At 39.2% G+C, this 26,533-nt stretch overlaps 1 protein-coding gene across 10 annotated transcripts; it reads right to left on the bottom strand.

The window, feature by feature from the left end:
• Nucleotides 1-1,160: 1,160 nt before the first annotated feature.
• On the bottom strand, nt 1,161-26,266 carry nfyc (nuclear transcription factor Y, gamma). Of its 10 annotated transcripts, none has more exons than XM_073858294.1 (11): nt 26,103-26,266; nt 19,014-19,120; nt 18,746-18,817; nt 14,851-14,964; nt 10,255-10,350; nt 9,264-9,440; nt 7,281-7,352; nt 5,257-5,424; nt 3,524-3,629; nt 2,927-2,988; nt 1,161-2,411 (listed from the first exon to the last, which is right to left on the bottom strand). In XM_073858294.1, exons 2-11 carry the CDS (start codon nt 19,110-19,112, stop codon nt 2,289-2,291), a joined length of 1,089 nt encoding a protein of 362 aa, XP_073714395.1. In that variant the 5' UTR covers nt 19,113-19,120; nt 26,103-26,266; the 3' UTR covers nt 1,161-2,288. The 10 variants fall into 10 exon arrangements, with proteins under 10 accessions (XP_073714395.1, XP_073714399.1, XP_073714401.1 ...); XM_073858298.1 differs by having other exon boundaries at nt 18,746-18,814; XM_073858300.1 differs by having other exon boundaries at nt 18,746-18,814; nt 19,014-19,123; nt 26,103-26,237.
• Between the last annotated feature and the right edge of the window lie 267 nt (nt 26,267-26,533).

Here is a 26,533-nt window from a genome sequence, read left to right as displayed (position 1 = left end):
GCTGTAATTGTTTACAGCATAAGACGATTAAGCATTTCCACGACTTAAATCTTGACCAACACAAGTACGGGCCTATTTGTGTGTTAATGTTACAGTACCAGTCAACCTAAACAGAGGTGTAGTTTTAAGTGAGAAACACCTTTAACCCCCCCTCCCCACCAAAAAATGTGTCTTTATTTACTTAGCCTCATATCGTTCCAAACTCCTGGTTCTTCTTCTGTGGTAACGTTAGAGCCCTGGGGTCTAATTTATAAAACTGTGCGTAGGATCCTTGCTAAGAGTTACGTACGCACAAAAGCCAAAAAATTATTAAGACTTATAAAACAAAGCAGTGTTACCTTTATAAATCACAGATGAATCATTCTCAGATCCCAACCAATTCTCCCATCAAGTTTGTTTTTTTATAGATCACAACCTTTGCGTGGGAACTGGGGTGCGCACGTTTCCAGCCCGTTTTGTGCATATGCACGCTTTATAAATGAGACCCCTGGTCACTTTTTCCACATTTATATAGTAAAAAGTAACTGGCGCATATACAATAAAAAAGTATTAGATAGCTGTGTGTGAATTTATTTGTTCAAAAATGTGTGTCCTGATATTTTGTAGTCAAGTGTGCAATGTAGCTGACGTCATAACTCACTCAGGTAGACATCAGGTATCCCAAAGTCAGTCGCTGGCAAACTTGTAACGCCACTTTTACCATTCTGATCGAACTAAATGTATAATTTGATGTGATCTTGTTAGATATGCTAGAAGAAATGCAGCCACTCACGCCAATAAAATAATTAAATGACCAATGGTCAGTGATTGAGATCTATTTTTAAAAAACAGATCGAAATGTCGCCATCGTGTGGTAAAAACAAACACTACCCCCTTTATGTACGTTTTACTGTGACGCAAGACCACTCATATCGTACTATAAATTTATTTACTTACAGTAGCACTAGTATTATGTACAAATACAGTATTGTATTTGGTTGTGACTTAGATCTTTACCCCAATGATCTTTACCCCAATGATCACTGCTCCGGGTGTGTGCGCGTGTAATGCAGAGACCACATTCCAAATATGTGTTACCATCATAGACCCTATAAAACAGGTTCCCATATATAGGTTATTATATCACTTCACAACTGTGACACTGCTCTGTCATGACACAATTTTCGTCCTTTTGAAATGTTTTATTTTTCCACAAACCAAGGTCTGTTTACAAAAAAGAACACAAAAATAAAATATGTAGCCAAGTATTGCATATCATGCTGCCAGTCATAACTACATGCTAAACAACATAACCGACAACAATAATAATAACAATGAAAAACACGAGGGGATTTTTAAAAAAAGTTACAACTGGTATTAAAAATGTTTTTATATAAAAGGATTTTGTTCAATTAGGGTGTTGTTTTTACAGTGGGCAACATTAGAGTAGTTCTATTGCTAGGGGCATACGGGGTCTCTTTTAACTGGTCCGGAAAGACGCCCATAAAGATCACATCAATTACCTACACACATTCACACGCACTCACACACACAAAAAAAGACAATTTTGCATGTAGAAAACCCAAGAAGAAGCCCTTTAACAAATACAATGTTATCAAATTTCAAAACTATACAAGATACTACAACTTAACTAATACAATTACTAATGAATTACAAACTACGGAGATACTTGTGTACAGAATGTGTAGATTATGGCTTTTTTATCAAGTTTACAAGTCTACACATCGTGAGATGGCATGATCTGTCAAAATGAATGAGGGCTTAAAAAAATTAAAGAGGTTAATTTCGTTCACATCTGAGAAAAGCCCTCCTACAGACTTACCGTTACGTTTCACAAGCCTTACCAGAAATGCAAAAATCAAAACGCATCATCTCTACCCATATCCATTTAACTACAGAACAAGGACCTATTCTATGAGTACTGCGAGGAAGACGGTGGGTTTGAATACACTTTAGCCTTATTGCAAAAGACATAATACAGTGGGATTTCTGCCACAACACATTGATCCTTCCATTACCCAGTACTGTAGTAAACAGACCAAAAGACTAATAAACAGAGCTAACAGCAATACGTGTATTTTGGATGGTACCTAAATTATGAAGCGTTAATCTAAAGTTGTAGGCTGACGAATGATAGTTGGAAAACTTGATCAAAACATGGCGTAGAAGTGCAAAGACTGAAGTGGTTCGTGTGTGGTTGACGGTGTGGTATCGCCTTCCCTTCACTGTATATGGTGGTTGGTAGTGTCGGGAGCTCCATGGGCAAGTATGGAAGAGGATCCACGGCCTCAGTCTGCGCTGACCTGCGTGGTGACCTGCCCGTCAGCTGTCTGGCTGGTGGACTGAATAAACATGGGCTGGGTCAGCTCCTGCCCCGCAGGCATCGTCACCTGCTGGATCTGATACAACTGCTGTAGAATGAAAGAAATGGGACGTGTTACTAGGGGACATTTCATAAGACTTTTTTAAGATGTCAAATAAATCTTTGGTGTCCCCAGAGTACGCATGCTAAGTTTTAGCTCAAAATACCATATAGATAATTTATTATATCATTGACACTTTATAGGTGTGAGCAAAAATGTGCCGTTTTGGGTGTGTCCTTTAAAATGCAAATGAGCTGAACTCTGCAGTAAATGGCAATGCCGTGGTTGGATAGTGCACATTAAGGGGCGTAATCCCCCCTTCTGACATCACAATGGGAGCCAAATTTCAATTACCTACTTTTTCCCATGCTTGCAGAGAATGATTTACCAAAACTAAGTTACTGGGTTGATCTTTTTCACATTTTCTAGGTTGAAAGAAGCACTGGGAACCCAATTATAGCACTTAAACTTGAAAAAAGATTTTTATGATATGTCCCCTTTAACCGACTGATATTGTTGAATGACTGTGAAAATGTAGTTAATAAATTCACTCAAGCCATTACCTGCCCATCAGTAAACTGGTTGAACTGTTGTTGACCCTGTTGTACTTCTGTCTGTGTTATCTAAAAGAAAAATATTCATTAGTAAGACAAGGCATTTTATGTGCTGCTTAAAAAGTGAATAATATTCAGGTCCACTGTGTAGATTTTTAGCGACATCTAGCGGTGAGACTGTGAATTGCAACGATCGAATCACTCTTCAGCTCACCACTCTCTTTCAAAATGCCTAGTGAAAGTACAGTAGCCGCCCGCCACACGACAAACATGTCATCATCTGAGACAATGTAGTGACAAAACATGCTCTATAGAGCAGTTTGTCCGTTTAGGGCTACTGTAGAAACATGACAGCACAAAATGGCAACTTAAATGTAAGGGGACCCGCGGTGTATGTAAATAAAACGGCTCATTGTAAGGTAATAAAAACAATACAGCTCATTTTGTAAGGTCTTTATACACTTCTGATAATATAGTTATGCATATTATGTTGCATTTCTGTCAAGAGATCCTTCTAAAAGTTACACAATGCACCTTTAAAGGGATAGTTCACACAAAAATAAGAAAAATGTGTGTTTATTTCAAAAAGCTTTGAATCCTTTATCTGCTGAGCATTTGTTGCAAGAGTCTGTATTTGTCCTTGAACAACCTGTGTTCCTGAGACTGGCTGAGCTAAGCGAATGTACTGCAGCTGGCCAGTGTTAAGCTGCACCTGTAAGGCACCACAAGAGGGCAGTGATGAGTGCACATGAGCATCTTTATCAACATTTTTAAGTTTCGACCAACATACTATAGGGCGGTTTCCTGGACAGGGCTTATCATAGTCCCAGACTAAAATGCATGTTTGAGCTGCCTTAATTTAAAAAACATCTTAACATATATCAGTGCCATTGTTTTGTCTCTATACTCAAAAAAGCCCTTCTTAGAAATGACACATTAAAATTGTGTTCAATTAATTGAAAATACCATATTAAGAGCAATAAGTATATATATTAAATTAGTCTAACACAAAATGAATATGTACTATAATTTATTGATATTTTTTATTGCGATAACACAATAAGTTTGAATTTGGGTTCTGGAAAAATACGGGTTTTTTAAATCTCAACCTAATTTTATCATGTTCAGTCCACTGAATCATTTTATGTTGGGACAACACGAATGATTTTTGTTGCTATTACTAACTGGGCCGTGGATCTGTAATTCCCAGCATGCTTTGCATGCAACTGCTTTTGGAGTCATTTTTTAAATTAAGGTGTTATTTTAGGTAAAGAGAAAGACTTAATAGTGTTTAATGTTCGTTTATCTTATTGATTTAGAAGCGTTTGTGTTATATTTTTTCAAATTGTTTGGTTAACATTGTGCAGAAGAGTGGCGCTTGTGGTTAAGTTGTGAATGTGACGTATTTCTCTCAATGAGCACTAACTGTGTTAATGCCTGTTTGGAGATCAGTCTCTTCTCACATGCTCATCCAAAGTATCATATGTAATTATTACTTGCATGCTAACATGTGCTCATGCTAATTAGTATGATATAAAACGTTTTATATAAAATATCTGAATTGAGTTATTCAGACTACACTATATTGAGTTATTAAAACTACAATAAATTAAGTTATACAAACTACTCTAAATTGAGTTATTTAGACTACACTAAATTGAGTTGAGGCAACTACACTTAATTGTGTACTGGCATCTACTTTAAATTGAGTTGGACAAACTCAATATATTTTTAGTGTGTAAAGCAGTTTTTTATGAGTTAGGGGTACACATTTATATTGGATGGAAATCCTGCCCACAATTTGAGTTAATCCAATGAATTCTTTTTTTGAGTGCACACAAGTAGTAAGATTTGTTTGTAAAAACTACTTAAAATATCCTAATATAACTAAGGCATAGTCCTGGATTAATCTAAAATCTGTCTGGGAAACCGCCTCTATATTTACAATCTTAAAGGGATAGTTCATCCAAAATGAGAATTCTGTCATCATTTACTCACTCTCATGCTGTCACAAACCTGCATAAATTTGTTTGCAACCAAACCGTTTGTGGACCCCATTTACTTCCATAGAATTCTTTTATCCTACTTTGGAAGTGAATGGGGTCCATGAACGGCTTGGCTACAAACATTTCTCAAAATATCTTCCTGTGTGTTCATCAGAACAAAAAAATGTATGCAGGTTTGTAACAACATGAGAGCGAGCAAACATGACAATTCTCACTTTGGGTGAACTATCCCTTTAAATTCAAATTGATTACATTTTAGAATACCCCTAAAATAATCAAAGCCCTAACGGAGCAAAAATACGCAAACCAAAATTTGAGCCCCATTATTCTTACTGGAATCTGCTGAATCTCTCCTGTGTTGGTGATGATCTGCTGCATGACCTGCATAGTCTGTCCAGCTGGCTGTCCAGCCTGTGCCTGAGCCTGCGCCTGCCCCTGTGCAGCCGCCTGCACAATTTGCACCTGCTGGCCTTCGCCCACCTGCATGGTCACCGGAGCGCTCTGGAAAAAAAAGGATCAAAGGCATGAAGAACATTGAACGCTTCACACTTCTATTAAAATGGTTTTATCTTGTGCTTCATCCTGTTGGGAGTCTTTTCAGGAAGTACGCAGGTTTGAGATGCCAATGCCAACAGCCATCTAGCACTATGCCGTGGCCTAGAAATGACTCCAATGGAAAGTTAAACCGAGGAAGTGTTGTGGAAAGAGGTGGGATGCAGGACTGTGACCTCGAGCATCTGGCTTTGAGCAGAGAAACTCGGGTGCTGACTGTGGAGATGTGAAAGATGATCTCCCTTTTTCAGAAACTGACACCCGATAGACAAAAGCAATTAGGTTTTCTGGACTGATCCCTAGAGGTATATGAACTGCAGATTTTAGATTTCTGTAAATAACTGCTTCTATTTTTGTATTAAGAAAATCCTGAATTCACCCTTTATTGACTAGAATCTTTAAAGAAAATAAATGCTGGGTAACCAGTTTATAGGGTTAAGTTTCCAGTTTTGAACATGACAAATGTGACCATGTCCAGGCTGGTGTCTCAAATTAATTATTAGATTAAGAGCATCAAAGTTTGACTTCAATCAATGATTTCTCTTTGTCATGACTCTACTAAATATTAAAAGGGACACTCCACATTTCTTTTTTTTTAAATATGCTCATTTTCCAGCTCCCCCAGAGTTTGACTTCTACCGTTTTGGAATCCATCCAGCCGATCTCCGGGTCCGGCGCCAACACTTTTAGCATAGCTTAGCATAATCCATTGAATCTGATTAGACCATTAGCATTGCGCTCAAAAATGACCAAAGAGTTCACATATTTTTCCTATTTAAAACTTGACTCTTTCTGTAGTTACATCGTGTACTAAGACCGACAGAAAATTAAAAGTTGCGATTTTCTAGGCAGATATGGCTAGGAACTATACTCTCATTCTGGCGTAATAATCAAGGACTTTGCTGCCGTACTGTGGCTGCAGCAGGCGCAATGATGTTACGCAGCAGCCGAAAATAGTCCCCTTGTTTACTTTCAATAGCAGAGGACTATTTTCGGGCACTGCGTAATATAATTTCCCGATTGTATCAGTACATGATGTAACTACAGAAGAGGAAAAATATCGAAACTCTTTGGTTATTTTTTAGCATGATGCTAATGGTCTAATCAGATTCAATGGATTATGCTAAGCTATGGTTAAAGTGGTACAGCCAGACCCCGAGATCAGCTGAATGGATTCCAAAATGTTAAAAATCAAATGTTTAACTCTAGGGGAGCTGGAAAACTCCCCTATTTTCAAAAAAAGTGTAGTGTCCCTTTAATATTAAAGATATCAAGGTAATAATTTAAAATACATTTCTTTACATTATGTAGGATGACTATGTAGAAAACAGAAAATAACAGACTTAGCTGTTTTCATATATCATGGCATTTTTGGAAACACACTGTGAGAGGCAGATGGTGCTTTTAAAGTCTCACTTTCCATAACCACAAGAATAAAGATCGAATCAATAAAATCACAGTCAGTGGTCCCCAGTGACTGTGAATATAAATCCCCACTGAATACTGCTACACTTAATAAGCCATAAAACAATGTCATCACTAGCATTTGAATACGCCACATCATTCAACCACAAATGGGGCATTTAAATTCCTTTAACCATGGACAAACAGAAACAATGACTGGTGCTATATTACTATCCAATCTGCTTCAGTGTGCTGCCATTTATAATGCAATGCATAGTATATCCAATGCACATTTTCGAGAGTAATTTGTTTTTACTTCTTTGCAATACGATTCTTATTCAAATGATCCATAAAAGCTGTGTGACTTAAACAAGGAATTCGGGCGTAAAAGGGCTTTTTACCGTGATAGGGGTCGCCTGTGATTGAGCGACCTGCACCTGCTGCAGCTGCTGCATTGTGGTTCCCTGCAATACCTGAGGAAGAGGAGGAAATGTTGCCAGAGAGAGAAAGAGAGAGAGGAAGGAAAGAATGAGAGCACTTAACAAGCAAGCACATGCAACATGTAAAGCAGCGAAAAGCGATCTGAAGACAAAAGCAATGCATTTAATAGCTATGAAAGTGTAAACAATAAAAGTTAGAGTGATGTGTTACATGTAGTGTGTATATATATTAAAGTCAAAATGATTGGTTATTGAAATTATGCATTGTTTGTTTATAATTTATAAGTAAGAGATATTTTTGTCTGGACGCCAAATTATTAATTTAATGCTTTAAAACGTTTTAAAATAAAGACCAAAAATTTAGCATTGGACTCGTGTCATTTATCTGGCTTTTCCATTGCATAGTACCCCACTGTTTGGTTTGGGTCAGGTCGGGGCAGCTCACCTAACTTTCTCTTGGTTAGCTTTTCCATCTAGTTAGTAACACTTCAGAGTGGGAGGGATTATAGGCGTGTTGTTAAATTTGCACTGCATACTGCTGTGACATCATACAAGTGAGAGCGTCTTTGTACATTCCCATTCATTTATTTATTTCTCAGTCCTCCACAATATTAAAATTGACCACCACAAATAGATGTTTGCACATCGCGTTTATCACTACCCCTGTCTCACAAGACAGTTTCTGTATAAACGCCAGTCTGGAAAAAACACTGTTATGGTGTTCTTGATTCACTACCTGTGGATGTTTTTCATCACTAAAAGGGAGTTTGGGAACTTATAGCAGAGCACAGATGACAACATGTTTGCTCAAGACAGTGCAAGCTAGCATGAAGGTAAAGCTAATCTTTACATTACAGGGATGACACTGGTAGTGACGATTTTGGTATCAGCTCGGGTCGCTTTGAACCCCGACTGAGGTGGTACTAAAAAAAAAAAAAAAAAGAGTATCGGGTACTACGTACTGCACCCAGTGAAAATGCCCCCCAAAGTAAGCTGACCTGACCCAAACCAAACTATGCACTATGCAATGGAAAAGCGCCATTAGTTTATATTTGGCCTGAACAGACATGGTGTAAACAAAACCATGTGTTGCAGCAGTCAAGTGAAAGTTATGCTGTGAAATGGTAACGACAAAGCTGATGAAAAAACTCTCTGTCCTCAGGTATGAAGATGAAACCCCCATTAAAACCCCTCTTAACTTGAAAGGTAAGAAGAAGAGTGCTTGAGAGAGAATGAGGGAGCATAATTGTTCAGTAAACATATGGAAGCTAAATAATATATAAATGATAAACACAAGTGGATAAATTCAACATATATTCTATGTAACCACATATATATTTGATCTTAAGTGCTCTCTAAGGTGACTGCAGCAGAACTTTGACAGGTCAGCAAATTGCAGTTTGCTGAAGCAGCACTGATCCGCAAAGAGAGCGAAAGTGAATAAGAGAAGAAGAGCAGTCTCGGATTGGATGGGGAGGAATTAAAACTGTGAGACAGGATCTAATGCAATACAAAAAATGACATGCAAAGCACATGGAGACAAATAGAAAAGCAATGATGCCGTTTCAGACACACTGGCAAAGAGAAAGTGAATTTGAGAGGAGGAAGAGTGAGCCTGAACTGAACAAACCATACTGATATTACATAAGCGGGGCAACTTGACTCTCTGCCGTTCACCTGATAGCAATGTGTGAACGACACCTCTGGTCTTTCAACCTCCACCAATCATGTTTCAAATGATCCTGTAATGGGCTCATCAAAACAAGCAGGGCTCAAGTTTGTCGTATAAGAGCAGGTACGATCAACTTTCAGATACTTGCGAACCAGACTGCAGTATAATATACACTACTAGGGTGATTCCAAGGGCAAACTTTAAGGTGGTCACGCCTATTGTTCCCGGTCCTGTTTTCTTGCTAGAATCCTTTGGTTTGGGATGGGGATTACCTGGCCTTGCTGGGGCTGAGCGATGATAATCTGCCCCGGCTGTAGTGTGGTGGCGGTGGGAGCGGCCACCTGCTGGCCCTGCTGTTGACCTTGGACCTGAACAGCGCTGGGTTGCTGTGCCAGAGTGAAGTAATACTGGACCGGCTCGGTCGGGGCAACAGATTGTCGCACGTCCTCCTACACATGAACGGGTACAATGATGAATAAACATATAGCTTGCATTGTTAGACATGTAAGAGAGCATTCATAACCCCACAAACAAATGCAGGCCTATCTTTTGGTTACATCTCCATAAATTATTTTCAATCTGTAACACTAGAGGAAGAAGGATGAATAACTTATAGGCAAAGCAAAACCCAGTAATGCAATCTTCTAGCAGAAACAAGACCTTTAGCCGCACGTCCACACTCAACCTCAGAGTAACGGCAGGCAATCATCTGCACTTTTCTAATTAAAGTAATAGCTAAACATTTGCTTTAAGTCTATATTTTTATATTTAATCTCAATAGTTCATGTATTCCTGATGATATAGTTGTGACAAAGAGAGTAAACACCCCTCTCCCAGCTCAATGATGTCACAGCTGAGAGTGTAGGATGTTTACACACCTGATCACACACACAAAAAACTATAAAGGACCATAAAGCCCTCATGTCAGATAAAGACATGAGTTTAGCTGAGCTAGGGGGACTTTGATATTTGGTCCTTATCACAGATCCTTCCAAATGTGATCACCTTGAAAATTCAAGCATTTCGATGGCTGTTTTTGGAGTGAGGTACATGGTAGAATGGGCACATCTTAAATCGTGCAGCAATGATGTTCAGGGGAAGCCAAGTGCTGCAAACATCCGACTGAAAGCCTTCACTGACCCTACACCAAGCTTCCAGTCAAGGATGTTTACAGCGCCCTCAGGCCACCAGACACGACACTGCACTCATTTATATACTGATAAAATTTGACAAATCAAGCCATCCTGTCTCAAGAAACAGCACCTGTCGTTTCGGAGGCTTGAGGTCGTCCCGTGGGACAATATCGATGAGGAAGTCGAACTGGTCAAACTTAGTGATGGCCATGGCGATGTCGTTCCTCTGAAAAGATCACAAGAATGAAAGTAAAGCTCACACATAACAAATGATTACAGAAGGGACAAAATTAGGACATAATAAAGGTGATGCATGAATACACGTATACAATTTCTCACTCTATTTTTTTTTTTTAAATAAACAGTGAAAGATCACACCCTACATCTCTCTTTGTATTTTTTTCCACAGGATATTGGCTGCAAAGCCCACCCATTGTCACCCCCCAGAACCACAGCTATTTTTAGCATCGTGATTAATATCTGGTGGTGAAGGGTCACATCCATGCAGTTGTTCCATTGACGACTGTTGTCGTGGCGACACTGACTGGCGTGATGCCTTCACAATGAAAGTGTGGGCCAGCTGCAAGCTCACAGGCTGAGCGGCAATACAATCTACATATTAAAGAAATGCTCTACCAGTCATCACAGCTTTGTTCAATGACAAGAACTGTTGCAAAACACGGTGTCGGAAAAGGGTTGCTATATTAGCGGTTAATGACCTTAGATAAGAGTTACTTTTTACATGGGTTGATTCTAAAAATAATTTTATTGGTGATACTTTTAGGCTTATAAAAGTATCATACTTTGTTTCTAAGGAAACACTGTAAGAGTATTATTTGTGGTTCAGGACAGTGTTTTTGACAGCCCAGGGAGACAAAATGAAATAAGTAAGTGGGTCATGGGAGATGTACTTTTAGGCTCTGTACAGAGATAAGCCCTGGGGGCTTGTGTGGGGGGCTCTTACCATAAACAGACAAGCTGTGTCATGACTTAACTACACTACATGTACGACCAGGATAAACAATAGTCCTATTTTTGGTATATTAGTTTGGATGCATCTAAGGGTAGGACATGGATTTTCAGGCATATTTGATTTTTATGCCATTTTAAAAGGCACATATTATTCAAAATCCACTTTTGGACATAAATGTGTGCTGGCAGTGTGTGAACACAACCACCCTACAATGAAAAAAAATCCACCCACTCCTTTTTTAATCCCCATTAACCTAAGTTGTTTCATTAGACATGCTGGTTTGATTCTCTTGTTAATGTATTGTCACACTAACAAAGCCCTGCCCACAGCCACTGACTGACAGGTTTACCCAAAAGCTTTTTAAAATTGTGTTAATGCAGCTAAAGATAATATTGTCTCAGACTGAATTCAGAGGAATCAGATCTATTTTTAACTAAAAGCAGCTCATTTGCATTTAAAGGTATACACATTTAAAACAGCACTTTTACACTGCTACCGCCCAATAAGGGGCATTTTGGACATGCTATAACAAATGATCTGAGGGGAATTTTGATTCGGAAACTTTACAGACACATTCTAGGCACACATAAGACATTTTATAAAAATCAGCATAATATGTGCCCTTTAGGCCCTATTCCATCTCTACCCCTTACCCCTACCTCTCCATTTAGCATGTTCACGTGAAGGGCCATGGATGTCTCAATTATCTTTAATTTGGAGGGGTAGGGCCAAACCCTTTAAATGAAGATTTTTTGGGACCTCACTTCAAACAAATGGGTAAGAAATTTTCCAACATGGCTGCTCATGCGAGTGTAATTCAAGCCTATTTTTGCAATAATAAAGTTTTTAATGACAAAAAATAATTTGTTTTATGTTACATTCAATCTAGTATCCATATTTTCGGTCATGTAATTTAAAAAAACGATTGCAAAAAAAGCTAAAATTTGCTTACATATCCAGCGTAACTGATTGTACAATAGTACAGCAACATAGACAAATGCAACCTGCGGAGCACAATCGTGTCCCGGTTCCCCTTGACTCAACGCATCCCTGTTACCCATCTGGTTTCGCCGTTCTAAACGTGTTCTGAAGGCGGGACCTACTATTTTGACGTAGGACGTATGATGTCGTATGACAGTGTAGTAGTGGTGGCCCATTTCTTAGGGGAATATTTTTAGTCCTTTCCACTCTCAGGGTTCCCACACCTTAGTTAACTTCAAATTCAAGGACCTTTCAAGGACTTTCCAGGTCCAATACCCTCAAATTCAAGGACTAAATGTGGGGACACATTTCAAGTGAGAGCAAGGTTACACCGTATTACCTTTCAAGATACATTGTTACAGTTCCTTTTCGAGGGAACTTGCGCTGTGCCACTGCAGTGACACTTTGGGGATGCCTGCAGGGGTAAGTGCGTCTGAATGTGTATATCAAAATCAACCAATGATGAGGCTTAACGACAAAGACAGGGTGACGCGGGAGCCAGGAAGTATATCGCTATCTAAACTATTGCCAAAGATGGCATTACAGGGATGCAGGAAGTATAGCAAGGGGGACGCAGCACCTCTTTCCCTTCCCAGGGAACAACAGTTACATACGTAACCAGAGACGTTTTCATGTGTCAAACATAACTATGCAGAAAAGCATTTTTCATTGTATGACTCAACTAGGGCTGGAACGACGCGTCGACGTAGTCGATTACGTCGATTACGTAATTACGTCGATTTGCCGGAAATGCGTCGATGCGTCGCAATGTTTACGTTTTCAAATGAAGGCGGCTTCAGCTCCGACCGGATAATACAAGTGTTATACCAAACAGCCAGAACGTGATCAAAAGTGTGGGAATACTTTAAGCAGAGACCAAATAAAACACATACTGTGTAAAACTGAAATGGCATACCACAGCAGCGCAACATCTGTGCATGGTCATCTTAAAAGAAAACAACCTGGAGCTCTCCGACCTCAAAATGACGCGACGGCAGCGTAAGTATTTGAATTTTTACAGTAAGTTTTTATACAACAATAGAATCAATGCAGGCATATATTGTGCTTAATACAGCTGTGTTTACATCTTAGTTTAATACGAGCTGCGAGACGCCTGACAGACACGACATTGCATCGCGTCTGGGCAGTATGTTGAAACAGTAAATAAAGAGCGGGACATGTTTAACTTTTTATATTAAGAAGTTATGAAATAATAAGTTACTGTGTTACACTGAGATAGGCATGTGCCCGCGTGCACTGAAAGCCAGCTGGCAGCGCGGAGTTATCATAGCTTATTTTTTTGCTATGTGCGCAGATATTATAAAAGCTCGTCTCGTTAGGTATTCCTGACATGCGTTTATTTAAAGTAACAGCAGCGTAAACGCCGTTTATAAAATATTAGAAGATCTTGCTAACTAAATTTGTATTTACCCGAGACTTAAGAAAAGTTAAATGTTAAAGTTGATGCTAAATGAGAATGCAGTAACGTTACTACTGATAGTAATAATATTAACAGTAATAATATGGTTACATTTTATAATAAGGGTTCATGAATCAATGAACTTATTTTTACTTCAGTCTGAACTAATGCTGATTAGAATGCATGTACTAATCATAAACTAATGAAGAGTCATCATTAAGTACAACATGACATGTTTTTTAGTTAATGTATTAACAAACAATGATTTCATGTGAGTCATTTTGTAGTTAATGATGACTCTTCATTAGTTTATGATTAGCACTAGGGCTGGAACAATAAAGAGCAGGACATGTTTTTATATTAATAAGGAGTTATTATTCAGTTTGATTTATTTTTATTTTACTTCTTTAATATTAATATATTTTATTTGTTTAAGGTGAATAATGCCCCTTTTGCACTGTTTATGTTAGGCTGAATTAATGTTGGACTTGTTTTTATGTGATTTGTTATATTTTCCTTGGCACTGGCACTGTTTGTGTATTTGTTTAATTGAGAAAATGCTTCAATAAAATGTTGGCATTAATAGCAGATGTTACATTTATTATTTGTAAAAAAAATCTTTAGACTATTCGATTAATCGAAAAAATAATCGATAGAATAATCGGTTGAAAAAATAGTCGAAATTTGCAGCTCTAGACTCAACATTTGCATACAGAAGATATAAGCATTTAAAGCGAACTGTTTAGCATGTGTGCTTAAAGTCTAACATTTTTATGATATTTTCCTACACTACACAGGGACTAATATGGATTTTTTCCAGAAAACTTCTTGCATACAATAGATTCAAGCACTTTCAATGACCTGAATCTATGCATGTATATTTTCAAGAATTCTTTTCCCAGATTCACAAACTTTCAAGGATTTCAAGAACCCGTGGGAACCCTGCACTCTGTTTCAAGGAGCAAGACTCAGAGGTAGGCGTATAAAATAGAATAGGGCCTTAATGTCAGGTGCAGACATTTAACTCCATTTGAAGAACTACAGTGCTTTTTTCTTTGCATGTAGGACTTACTTGCCATTTATATCTAACTGACAAAGGCATCTAATAATGCTTATGTATCTTTAATTTCATCAGATTATTTAAAGCATGTAAATGATTGGGAAAATCAGGGTGTGATTGGGAAATAATCAGATTGTGAATCTAACTTAGGTCACTCCCACACAAACCACTAAGCAGTGTCTGAGCTTGTGTGGTATCCACCAGGATATGTCTGACAACATTTATCAATATCTCCAATAGTTTCAATTCAAGACACAGAAGATACATCTATCCAAGTTAGACGTGTACTGACCTGTAGTGTACGACGCTTGTTGTCCTCAGTATGGATCCAGGCTCTGAGAGTGAGCTCAGTTATGAAGATCTGTGCTGCTTTGGCAAACAGCACGGGAGCCTCGGCACTGATCATCTATGAAGGGTTATAAAATTCAGTAAATATAGAGGAAAAGTCTTTTTGACTAAAATAATACATTTGAATTCCAATTAAGTATTTTATCAATACTTTAAAGTACAGAATAAAATAAACATTTATTTACTAAGAAATATTTTTCTTGCCTCATCTGCCATATTTGATTTATTTTTCCCACTGAACTTGTCACAATACATCCTTACAATTGCCTTCACGTAAAGAATTTATGCGATGCTACTTATATCTTTGAATTCAGTTAAAATTAGCTATATTAAGAAGGCATCATAATGAAGTTGAAGCATCTTTTGCGACTTTAAATGCTCACTAGGTTTCAAAGCAGAGCATGTGTGATTCTCAGCATTGCTCTCTCTCTCTCTCTGTTTTGGCCTTCTGTCAAAGATATGTACACATGCACAGGCTACGTCAAGGCCAGAACCAGGGTTCTACCCATGTCACTGCTCTTGAGCTCCTAATTGCCTTGGCTTTTCTCACTGTAAGCTGCAGGTTATTTTAAGCATCTGGGCACCACCCTGACCTAATGCCTGCTTCCCACGTGGTTCCAAAGCAGTGTGGAAAGATCACGCTCTGTGGCCTTTAACATCACATGATATAATGAAAAAGAAGATGTCTGCATGTATTAGGGTTAATCCAGCTAATTTTAGGCTTAAACTGTTAAGCAACCCCCACACACACGCACTTTCTGCAAAAACTATGAAATTGGCATGCCCACGCTAAAATGCACCTAAACTATTTGACTTATAGACACAATTGTGAAGTCTTGAGAAAGACGACAATTGGGACTTTATTTTTAAAAATTTAGTTTAAAAAAAAAGGAGTTATCAATGTTGTTTAAGTACAGTGGAACCATTAATTTATTTATTTGAGCTTGATATCACAAAAAAAGACTTCTGTAAGCTTTTTTCTTTTTCATAACACATTTCCAAATATGGCCATTGGGCTGCTTGCTAATGCCCCTGTTATCTTAATGATGTAGAACGAGGAAGAAAAAGCCATCTAAATTATTTATTTTCATATGGGTATAACCAAGCCATATGAAAATACATATCTACAATTCTTTGTATATTTATCTACAATTCTGTGTCTAATTTCAAAATATAGACATTTACAATTAAATAAAAAAGGTTTTTAATGAATGATTCAAATAAACAGAGCATTATTACAATTTCATTGTGAAACCTTAAAAAAAGTATTTACATGATATATTTACCAAGTGTTTTATATACAAAAGTACTCACAATTGCTGTGAAATGAGGTAAGAAAACATTAATATGCATGTAAATGGCTCCACCACTCATCCAGCGATGGGCGACGCAGAAAGCACCCAAACAGCAAACCACAGATGAGACCCACAGATCAAATTTCGTGTGCCTTTGCCACCGTACTCCTGAATTGTGCTCCTTATGGTGCATTCACACGGGGCGCAAGTGTTAACACTTGACGGAGGGCGTGTTTGAAGAGTGGCCAACAGTCAAACACATGCTCTTCGTTCTGTAAACGTAATTGTCTGGCTCTGCACTAGGCTATTTGCATAAGGCAATCTGATTAGCTGACGCATGCTTTGGCGCTTGAAAAGTTGAGAAATGTTTAACTTCTGCTGCAAGCAACAGAAGTGACGCGAAGCCGACAGATCCACAATTCAGTTCGGCAACGCCTGACGTCACCCTTTCAAAGTAAATGAGAAGCGTTAAAGCAACACTAAAGACTTATTGCTCTTTGCTCCCCCTACTGGTTAGAAGCGTAATTGTTCATTACCACTGTCGTAAATACTGCAGCATAACTGGCTCTGATTGGATTGTAGGTCTGCCGTAAAGCAAGTTTTTGTGGTTTTCACTCGAACTACAGGACCACTACCCGACGGTTGGAAACTTCTTTAGTGCGGTTTTGGCCAATAGAGGGCTGCAAAGCGAATGTGAAAGTGCCATTCACCCTGTTTTGAGTGGATGAACCACTGAAACTTTTTTGGAAACGTTATTTTAAGGTAAAAATGAATGGTGGAGCCATTTACATACATATGAATGTTTTCTTACGTCATTTCACAGAAATTGTGAGTACTTTTGTATATAAAACACTTGGTAAATACATCATGTAAATACACGGAAACATGCTGATAAAAAAATGTGTACCTTGTAAAGCACTTGGGATAAAAGAGTCTGCCAAAATGCATAAATGTAGTACACCGTGCTTTTATACAAAGACCGATTGAAATAATGGAGAATATGTCAATATATGCATTATTTTTGTGCACTATAACTGCAAATGGATGTTATATTGTGAACACTTAGCAAAGACACTTCAGCAACTCAAGCTCGTCTGGAGTTATGACTGCTGCACAATTATATAATACATTTTGAAGCGCTATTATGAATTTACACGTTAAAATATGCAGTCGTCCCACAAAATATATCATTCATTTTCCTGGAGCATTTATTTTATAACCTAAACATCATTTATGAATGACCTAATACCGTTTAGGACCACAATGGACTGCTGCAGGGTGCATACAAATGTTTTATTATTCAGGAGTTTATAAAATATATTAGGAGAACTTCAGCTAATTTCAGATTTGTCATAAAAAGATGCATTTAAGCCGCAATGAAATTGAAATAAAAAAACGTATATATATATATATATATATTTTTTTTGGTTAATATTGTGGTATTATTAACAAATGACTTATCTGTGAGCTTCATTATTTTAAAAAAAAATCGTGTGTGCTCATAATCTTTAATAAAAAATGCAAATCTCCTCCCCTCCTCAAAACGATCTCTCTTCACTTCCGGTCATATGGTATGGCAGTTGGGCGGGGTCCAGGAGAAGATCGCAGCGATTAGCAATTAGCAAAACGACCCAAATGATCCAATCAGATCTCAATAGACAAATTCAAATCCAGCCCTGCCTTATTTCAATTCAGAAACCGTTTCATTCAAATATACGTTACCAGGGGGAAAGTAAGGCAAACCATACTTCCGTTTCATGGCGACTTTAAAGCCTGTTAACTCTTTCCCCACCATAGACGAGTTATCTCGTCAATTAAGAGAAAACCTTCCCCTGCCAATGACGCTTTCCTGATGAGTTTTAACGGTAATCTGTAATTTCACTATTATCCACTAGATGCCTTACCCAATTTATAAAAAAACGAAAGCAAAAACTAATTTAATTAATTTTAAACTCTGTGAATGTTTTGATAATCTTTCTGAATCTGATCTCTAACAAAATTCCTTTACAAAAAAGCAATTATTTCAGCTTTTTGCTCAAAATTGGGTATTGGGTAAAAACCTACCCATATTTAAGAGGTTATAAAAGAGAACAAATGAATATAGGATTAATTTTTTTCCCTATTGTGTTTGTTTGTTTGTAAGCAGAGGGTCTGTTCTATCATTTGATATATTTGTGTGTTTATACATTTATAGAAGAACATTTCCCTGGAAAGCATTTCGTGAAAATCACAAAAAAATGCTGGCGGGCATCTATTTTTAAAAAAGGCTGGTGGGGAATGAGTTAACATCACAAACAGGATTTATTGTTTTAATCATGTGACCGTACAAAAATAAGAAATAATGTACCACCATCTCTGCATTTAGTTACTCTAAATGCCGTTACCAGAAATGACTTTGCCACATTGAGAAGATGGTGGAAGAAATTATCAACGCAACTGGCCACTTGGCATTAAGCAAACGTTTGTCTGTTGCCCTCTAAAGAATTAAAGACAGGAAGTGTGTTGCCATCAGTGATTGTGTTGATTCAGCTCGCCTGTTCTTACCTTCACATCCTCATCCAGTTTCATAATTTTCTTGATGCGAGCAAGAGGAAGCTCTTGCACACGGAAATCCTTCTGAAACAGTGCGGGAGTGTGTTAGAGGAGAACCCACATTAATGATTCTTAGCAACAGACAGTAAAAAAACTAAATAGTAGACTATGTTGTTCCAATTACAACTGGTCTGTTTGTTTTGGAGAGGCAGTGTCTAGATTGTGAGCTGTGAGCATTTCTGAACGTATGTGTCTGGATGAAAGAAGGTGTAACGCATACCACGGTAAGATTCCTGATTTCCTCCATGACCCTGGGCCAAAAGGACTGTAGACTCTGCTGGGCATCGCTACCCCCGGCTCCAAAAGAGTCTGCTGACATCTCCAAATCTGCTCAAATTGAAGAAGAGAAAAGAAAATGGTATTATAGATAGGATTAATGATAACAAGTCCCACAATCTTTTGGGTATCTGTCTACACTTGAGCTTTGCAATAATAAACCACACAATACACCGTTTAGTTAGCGTGAATAATTTTTCCCGTGATATCCTGTGTAAAAAGCCTGCGTATTTGTCCGTTGGCCGATCAGTCAACTCAGCCGTGTGTAAACCAAGCCAGGGATCCATATGTTAAAAACCCGGAGAACAAAGCCTACGCAAACTACAAACCTTCTCAGTGCCGCTGACCTGAAGCCTGTAGTGCACATCTGGTTTTCCAGACAGTTTGAACAAATGTGGCGTTCTGACAGAGCACTGACGCAATGTTCAATCCAAACAGAAACTAATGCGAACTGAAAACGCAGAAGGCCTTGAGTGTCAGAGCGACTAAAGCTGGCAGGTTACTATGGCATGTGAGGAATTCTGCCGTGTACTGCAGCCAGCCTGCCTCGGCTTGAGTTACCGTAGACGCTACATAGCACCTCTCTCGCTCTTTCGGTCTCTGGAAGAAAACACAGGATCAAAAATAGCAGGGTGGGGTGTCACATGAACAGGAGAGAGACGGTTAAAGTACCGGGACTCGTGCAGTTCAGCCATAATCCAATAACTAGACAAAGTGCCAAGGGCTTAATGGAGGCGGTGCAGTCGGACTGCTGAGCAGCAGACTCACTATGTGGGTCAAACAGGGGAGCGAAACGGTGAAACATGCGAGATCACTGGAGATAAACAGAAGAGACTTTAAAAGTTGACCTCCTTTCGTTTCATACTCAACCGCTACGATGGTTATGATGTCCACTCACAACCATATTATAGTATAACTCTTGTTCACTTTATTTATTAGCCTCCGAAAACATGATCAATAGCATTAAAGCAAGCACAATGCAACAATAAGTCACGTGACTCAGGCTGTCGATAAGTCCCATTTCGTGCCACCAACTGTCAAATTCATTTGGCATGTGTTGAAGGTGGGACACTATAATAAGAAAAACACTTGAAGTGGTCTTTCTTTAGCTGGGGGGCAATGGCATCAGGTGTTGATCTTGTGACAATCTCCTATGGTAGATCTGTGAGCGTGGAGGTGCCGAGGCTGGCATGATAAGAAATGATTATTTAACGTCTCAAGCAAGGCCATTAAGAAATGTAGCTGGCTAATTACCAGGTGATAACAGGAGCAATTACTGTCACAGACCTGGGAAATCGTGAGGCGAATTGAATAAGATAACACTCCATTGAAGGAGACATAAATAGGTTAAACAAAGGCTCACTTAGACCGGCTGCTTCTGAGTAGAGGCTATTTTAGACCCTTTTAACAGCTAAAGATGCAAACCTGCAACAAGGGCATTGAGGTCAGCTGAATGTTCTAATTATGTTAAAATGAGCAGACTTAGCACTGCCATTGATGATGTAATTGACCCTCAACTGTAGCAACTAACAAACAAGATTGTCACCACCGTTAGTAGCCTATTGAATGAAGACTTCACTCGGAAGTTTAGCAAACGCGCAACTCCGCTCAAGTCACGATCGTCCTTCAGTAAGTCAATGGCGGTGTTGGATTTCTCCTGATCTGTTCGGGTTGCCTATAAAGCAACGACTGCCGGTGCTCTATGTCTCGGAAAGTCAATGCCGCTACCAGAGGCTGAATCAGCAAGAACATGCCGGCCCTTCCCGACTCTGCTTCCGCCAAGCAAGGACTGCAGTACCTCGGCAGAGGACACTCGGGGGTGATCAAGGATAGGCACTTTACAAAAACCTGAGATTTCAATTACCCCCTCGACAACAGATAGACTGAGATGCAGCGAGTTAGCTAGGCGTTTGATGGTGGGTGAAACCGAGAGAGTGCGGCTTTGCTTTGTATGGTGACGCAAAATTTTACTTACAGCTATATAGTTAAGCAGGACAATTCCATTTTAAGTTATTGTTTGGTCTGTGTGGTTTGTTTAATGAATCCGAGGCGGCTGTAAGATTAAAGAGAGACATCAATGTCTTCCTCATGCTGGAAAGATTCAAATCAGCTATGCTGATAAGTAAATACGTGGGTTTAGGGCTGGATAGCTCACTTAAATAGGAGCTAGTTGACTTTAGATCTATGCTATGTTTTTAGGCATTTATGCTCACCGCTATCAAACAATAGACATAATTCAAACACGTTTGTTTGCTTAACCCCCGAGCTGCCTGCATTATAAATTAAACTCTTGTTTTTTTAGCAGTTTAGCACCGTAACAACACTGTAACACCACACCAACTAAACCCCTATCACATCTTCATTTTCTTTACATTCCTCATCTCCAACATGCCTTCCCTTCATTGTTTAGAAAAACCAAAACTGAATGCACACCAAATGAAAATAGGTTATTCAACCTTATCTGATATTGGAAGTTTCTGTAAACAAAACAAGTTAAAGAACAAGTGAAAAAAATAGAAAAAGAAAAAAACATCAGTTTTATACTTTAATCATTAAAGCCATGGCATCAATACCATATTAATTTGTGATCATATTAAATCAGATGATTGGACGCAGCCATGTAAATCTAATTTTATATCGCTACAGTAAAGGTATTGAGAAAACGATTTTGTATCTTTGTATCATAAAGAAAGGTCACCTTTAGCACATCTGTTAAGCTACATTCTCGACATATTAACTACCCAGACATTACCAGCAAAAAAACCTGAAAGCCCCCTGCAGTTAGTGGTTAATCATCGACTGGAACAAAACAAAATGCAGCCAATGAATTACAATTTAACCGACGAATAACGTGCTTGTTTTGCACTAAATTTTGAAAACAGAGTGGCCAGACAATACGGCCCACAAGCATCAATCATTTCAAAGTTGCCCTTGCTTCAGCCCTACGTCAACACCATGTAAACATCCCTAAACTCTCAAGGTCATTCAGCAGCACACAGAGAAAAAAAACTGTTGGGGGGGCTTAGGGATACATTACAGCACAAAATTCTGAGAAGAAAGTGAGGAAAGAAGACTGGCTTGTCTACTTTTCATTGCACCATGTTGGTGACTCTACAGTAATCCCTTCAGCAACTGTAACAATGTGGTCCCTAGAGAGGTCTAATGGTGAATAGTGACCCTCTTATCTGTGCACCCATAAGGGATGCACTGTCCCGGCCCGCTGACGGATCAAATGCAGAAGGCGCTCTCACATTCCTTTGACCTTCATCTGGCGACGGGCCCGTTAGCAACAGCAAGGTGCGATGACGTGCCGATGCTAGCTAGCTTGAGAAACACAGCAGCGCCCCAACTGTAAACTTTTCATGCACTGCAATATTTCAAAATGTGTTTTGAAGTGCAAAACATAGGAGAGTGTGGTTAGGATAAATAACCTACAAAAACTGCTAGTCAGGTGTGACATTTTACCCTTGAACGTGTTTGTTTATTGACTGTTTATGGTTAACAGAGCGAATGGCGCAGTAAAATGATCATAGTCAACTAAATTATAGTGAGACGCAGCAGCCAAAGCATCTAACTCGAGTTATTTTATAAAACACCCTAATAGTCTCACCAATGAAAACTTTCTAGTAGAGGGAAAAACAAGTTTTGAGTCTCCCGATGCATGGTAAAACACACAAAAACTGCATCCACTGTTTCACTTTTAAAAAAGTGTAAACAACAAGCTTTGAAACTGGGCCTTGAAGGTGAACTGCAGCCAGGGCCAGCTTTACCTCTCTCCCCAAGCATCATTCATCCAACACAACTGATAGTATAGCAAAGATACACAGCAGAAGACCTTTCAAATGTCCGAAGTCAAAACAAGTTTGGCATTTACAGAGGAGGGCAACTGCCATCATGTAAGGTACATATAGTTCAATGAGGAAAAGTTAAAATTGAGTACACAAAGCCAGTCAAATGTACAGTCAGAACTGCTTGTCAACGTCCACACAATGTCAAACACTTAACAAGTGTGAAAAAAGAGGGGAGGGACGTTTACGGACCTTCAAAATAAAACGCAAAAACAAAACAAGCAAGACTCGAATTTCAAGCAAGGGGAAATGTAAAGGACAAAAATGGGATGAGAAAAAGCGCAACGGAGGAGAGAGAAAGCATCCCATTACTGCACAGAGAGAGAGAGAGAGAGAGAGAGAGAGAGAGAGAGAGAGACACTGATTATTAAGTCACACTTACCCCATGCCCTTCATGCTGCTGCACTGTGAACGATGTAGAAAAAGCGGAGGACATAGCGAAAGTGTCTTTAGTCCACAGTTTCTGTCCCAGGAGGAAACAAAAGGCTGTGTGGGACAGGCAATCCGCTTCTGTGTTCAAAGCACCGAGCCGAGGGGAAAGCGATCACCTACCGCCCCCTTTTCGACCCCTCCCCCTTTCACTAGCCCATCTTGTTCACCCCCTCCCCCTTTTCTAAACACACAACCCCCTCCCATTCCTTCCCTGTCCGAGTCCCTGAAGCCGCCCGGAGCCTGGAGTTGGCCTCTGCCTGGCAACCCTAGTGTTTGTCTTTCAGCTGACCTCCCTGCCTCAGAGCAAGTGACCGGAAAACAGACGAGAAAGTGAAGATATGGCGAAATAAAGGCAGCGAACATGAGAAAGAGAAGTAAGAAAGCGTGAGAGAGCAATGTAGAGCAGTTGAACAAGTCGGGACAAAAATCTCCTGACTGCTTTCCCTTTAACATTCGACTGTAATCAATCTAGCTTGCTAAACGATACACCCGGACCGCCCACTCTTGAGGTCCTGCCTCCATACTGTATTCCTCCAATAAGACTCAAACGGTCTTGGCCGTTATAGGCTGAGCCAGCTGTCTATGCGCTGTGTCATTCCCCCCTCCCTTCTTACCCTCTTCCACTCCGCCCCTTTCACAGACACTCAACTTCCTGTTTTAAGTTACCTTGAGCAGCAGGATAGGGGTCAGGGAATGAAAAGAACGAGAGAGAAAAAAAACAGACAAAAGACGACGAAAGTTGCACAAAAGACGCAAATAGACTAAAAGACGGTGTCGGGTTGCAGGTCTTGGGTGTCTGTGCCGTGCAGGTCGTCTTCTCCTCGGTTGCTCGTCGGCGCTAGAATGAACAACTGACTTCTCAAACAACTGTCCCTTGCTTATTTACAATGTCAAACGAAATGTCTCTAATGCCCGCCTCTTGGAGGAGCGGAGTGGTCAGTTGTGCAGTGATGCAAATAAGCTGACGATCACTGATTGGCTGAGAGTAGTCTCAAAGAGGATGCCGCATGCTGAAGCCGCATGATTTAAAGTGGAAAGTCACACAGGTCAGATTTGCAGTCTCATTTGAGTGCAGAGACATGCATACACTGCATCACAGCAGAAGTAGGAAAGTTTAATGAAGTGTAATGAATAAACATGCAATAAAAATGTATCAAATGGCTTAACTCCAAAAAAACGTTAAAAGACAAGGACAAACATAACGTATTTGACTGAAAATGATGCAGTTATGCGATTAGGACTGCTTGTTCAGTTTTGGTAACAAGAACGGACTCTACAAGACAGATGTTTGGCATTTTACAAACCACTGAAAAAAATGCCATGAATGCAGTGCATTTTTAAACGGAATGACCTACACAAACACAGAGAAAATATGAGGACAATTTTCACATCACAGCTACGCAGCGCATATTACACGTAAATACAGGAAATAAGACGGGACTCGGTATTTGCTTAAGCAAACTAGCGATCAAACCTTTTATTATTCATGTGTGGTGTGAATAATAGACATGAGCATCAACATTATGATAAAACCTTACACCTCAAAGATGAAAGCTAATACAGCAACACATACTGCAGAAGAATGCTTCATATACTTTTGCTTAAAGACATTTTAGAAGGCAGGTAAATTATTTACAGTAACGTTACAGTAGAATACTACGGCTACTTAGCAACAACTGCCGCGAGTGCAGGTTGGTTTCTTGTAAAATCAAGGTCAACACTGATGTGGCTTAAACAGCCAACCTTGAAAATCTTTAATGCAAATGTTTCATATGCCATGAACTGACCTTAATTCAACCCGTCATATAAAAGCTATGCCACTTGCTGCTTAAATGAAAGTATTTGATCACGCAGTAGAAGAAACGATTAGCGTGGCTATTTCGGCATTGAAAATGATGGCAGCATAGACACTTTCGGCAAAGTGAAATTAAACTTCCCCAAAACATCTTACACACGTCCCAAATCATATCACACATTACCCCTTTATAAATTCCAAAAGTAGTGTGCCTTAATGAGGTTAAGAAAGCTTATGCAGTCTACCAAGACACATGCTAACAAAGATAACCCGAACAGGGTGCATGTGCAAGATAAAACTTTGTTTTAGAATTAACCAAACGTGACCAATATGATTTTCATTACGATCACCCCTTTAAATATCTACAACCAGTAAGATTATGTAGACAGATAAGGACATTACAAAAGAAAAGAACCGCGTAGATTTCAGAGACAGTGCACACAACGTTAGCAGGCCGCATTCACTGTGATTCCCGACATATTAGGATTATGGAAATAATGATTATTTGGAGCAAAAGCTTCCTAAAACATTTGTACAGCGGTGTAAAGACAGTCTAACCAATAAAGACTACGTTTGGATCTGTCCTTCAGACCAATCAAACCTCGGACTAGATTCCACCAATCAAGGTTTCTAAGGGTTGCGGTAGTTAAGAAACTGCCACCATTTGGGCTCAAACTGAAGCAACGAACCAATAGAAACTCTTCACAAAAAGGAGCCAAAATGGCGTCCAATGTCCAACAGTTTCCCGACCGCCTCCATTCCCTTCCACTAGCCACCAATAAGAGCTTCAGAGACCGAAGAGGGAAATGGCGCCTATGTTCATCCTCCAAAACAATCGTCCATTGGATGAAAACTTTTATTGGACCACGAGCTCTAAATGACATAGCTGCATCAGAACTTAGCGCTTTATAACAAGCGAATCGAAACGCGGCAAAGTATTTAATTTTTTTATACTTACTTTACGTGATGAATTCGTAGTGTAGTCCGGTTCGGTGTAATATTTAATTTATTTCAGGCTGTTACAGGAACCAAGATGGCCGACGATTTGACAACCTTTTTTCTAACCGGAAGAAGTGTTACGTCAACTATGACGTTCTCGTAGACTAGCGCCATTGATTGTAAAAGCGCAAGTCTTCCTGTTTACCGTAATGTTGTAGTGGTCTGTCATATTTATACGCTTGTTACGTGTTTTATTTACCTTTTCCTCTTGATTGTATCTTTTGAGCTGTGTGCAAACAGCACTAAATAAAAATAACAGCCATCTTTTTCTAAATGTCTGCATCAACACGTACCGGCTTGGAGAAAGGATCAGTATGTTCGTCTGTGACAATATACCCCAGTTTGTGGGGTAATTTGTCAGAATTCACTTTTTTAGATTTAAAAGTTGTG

Source organism: Misgurnus anguillicaudatus, chromosome 20 (genome assembly GCF_027580225.2).
Source record: "Misgurnus anguillicaudatus chromosome 20, ASM2758022v2, whole genome shotgun sequence".
Taxonomy (NCBI): Eukaryota; Metazoa; Chordata; class Actinopteri; order Cypriniformes; family Cobitidae; genus Misgurnus; species Misgurnus anguillicaudatus.
The sequence above is the reverse complement of the archived record's forward strand: the minus strand, read 5'-3'. Positions and strand labels throughout refer to the sequence as shown.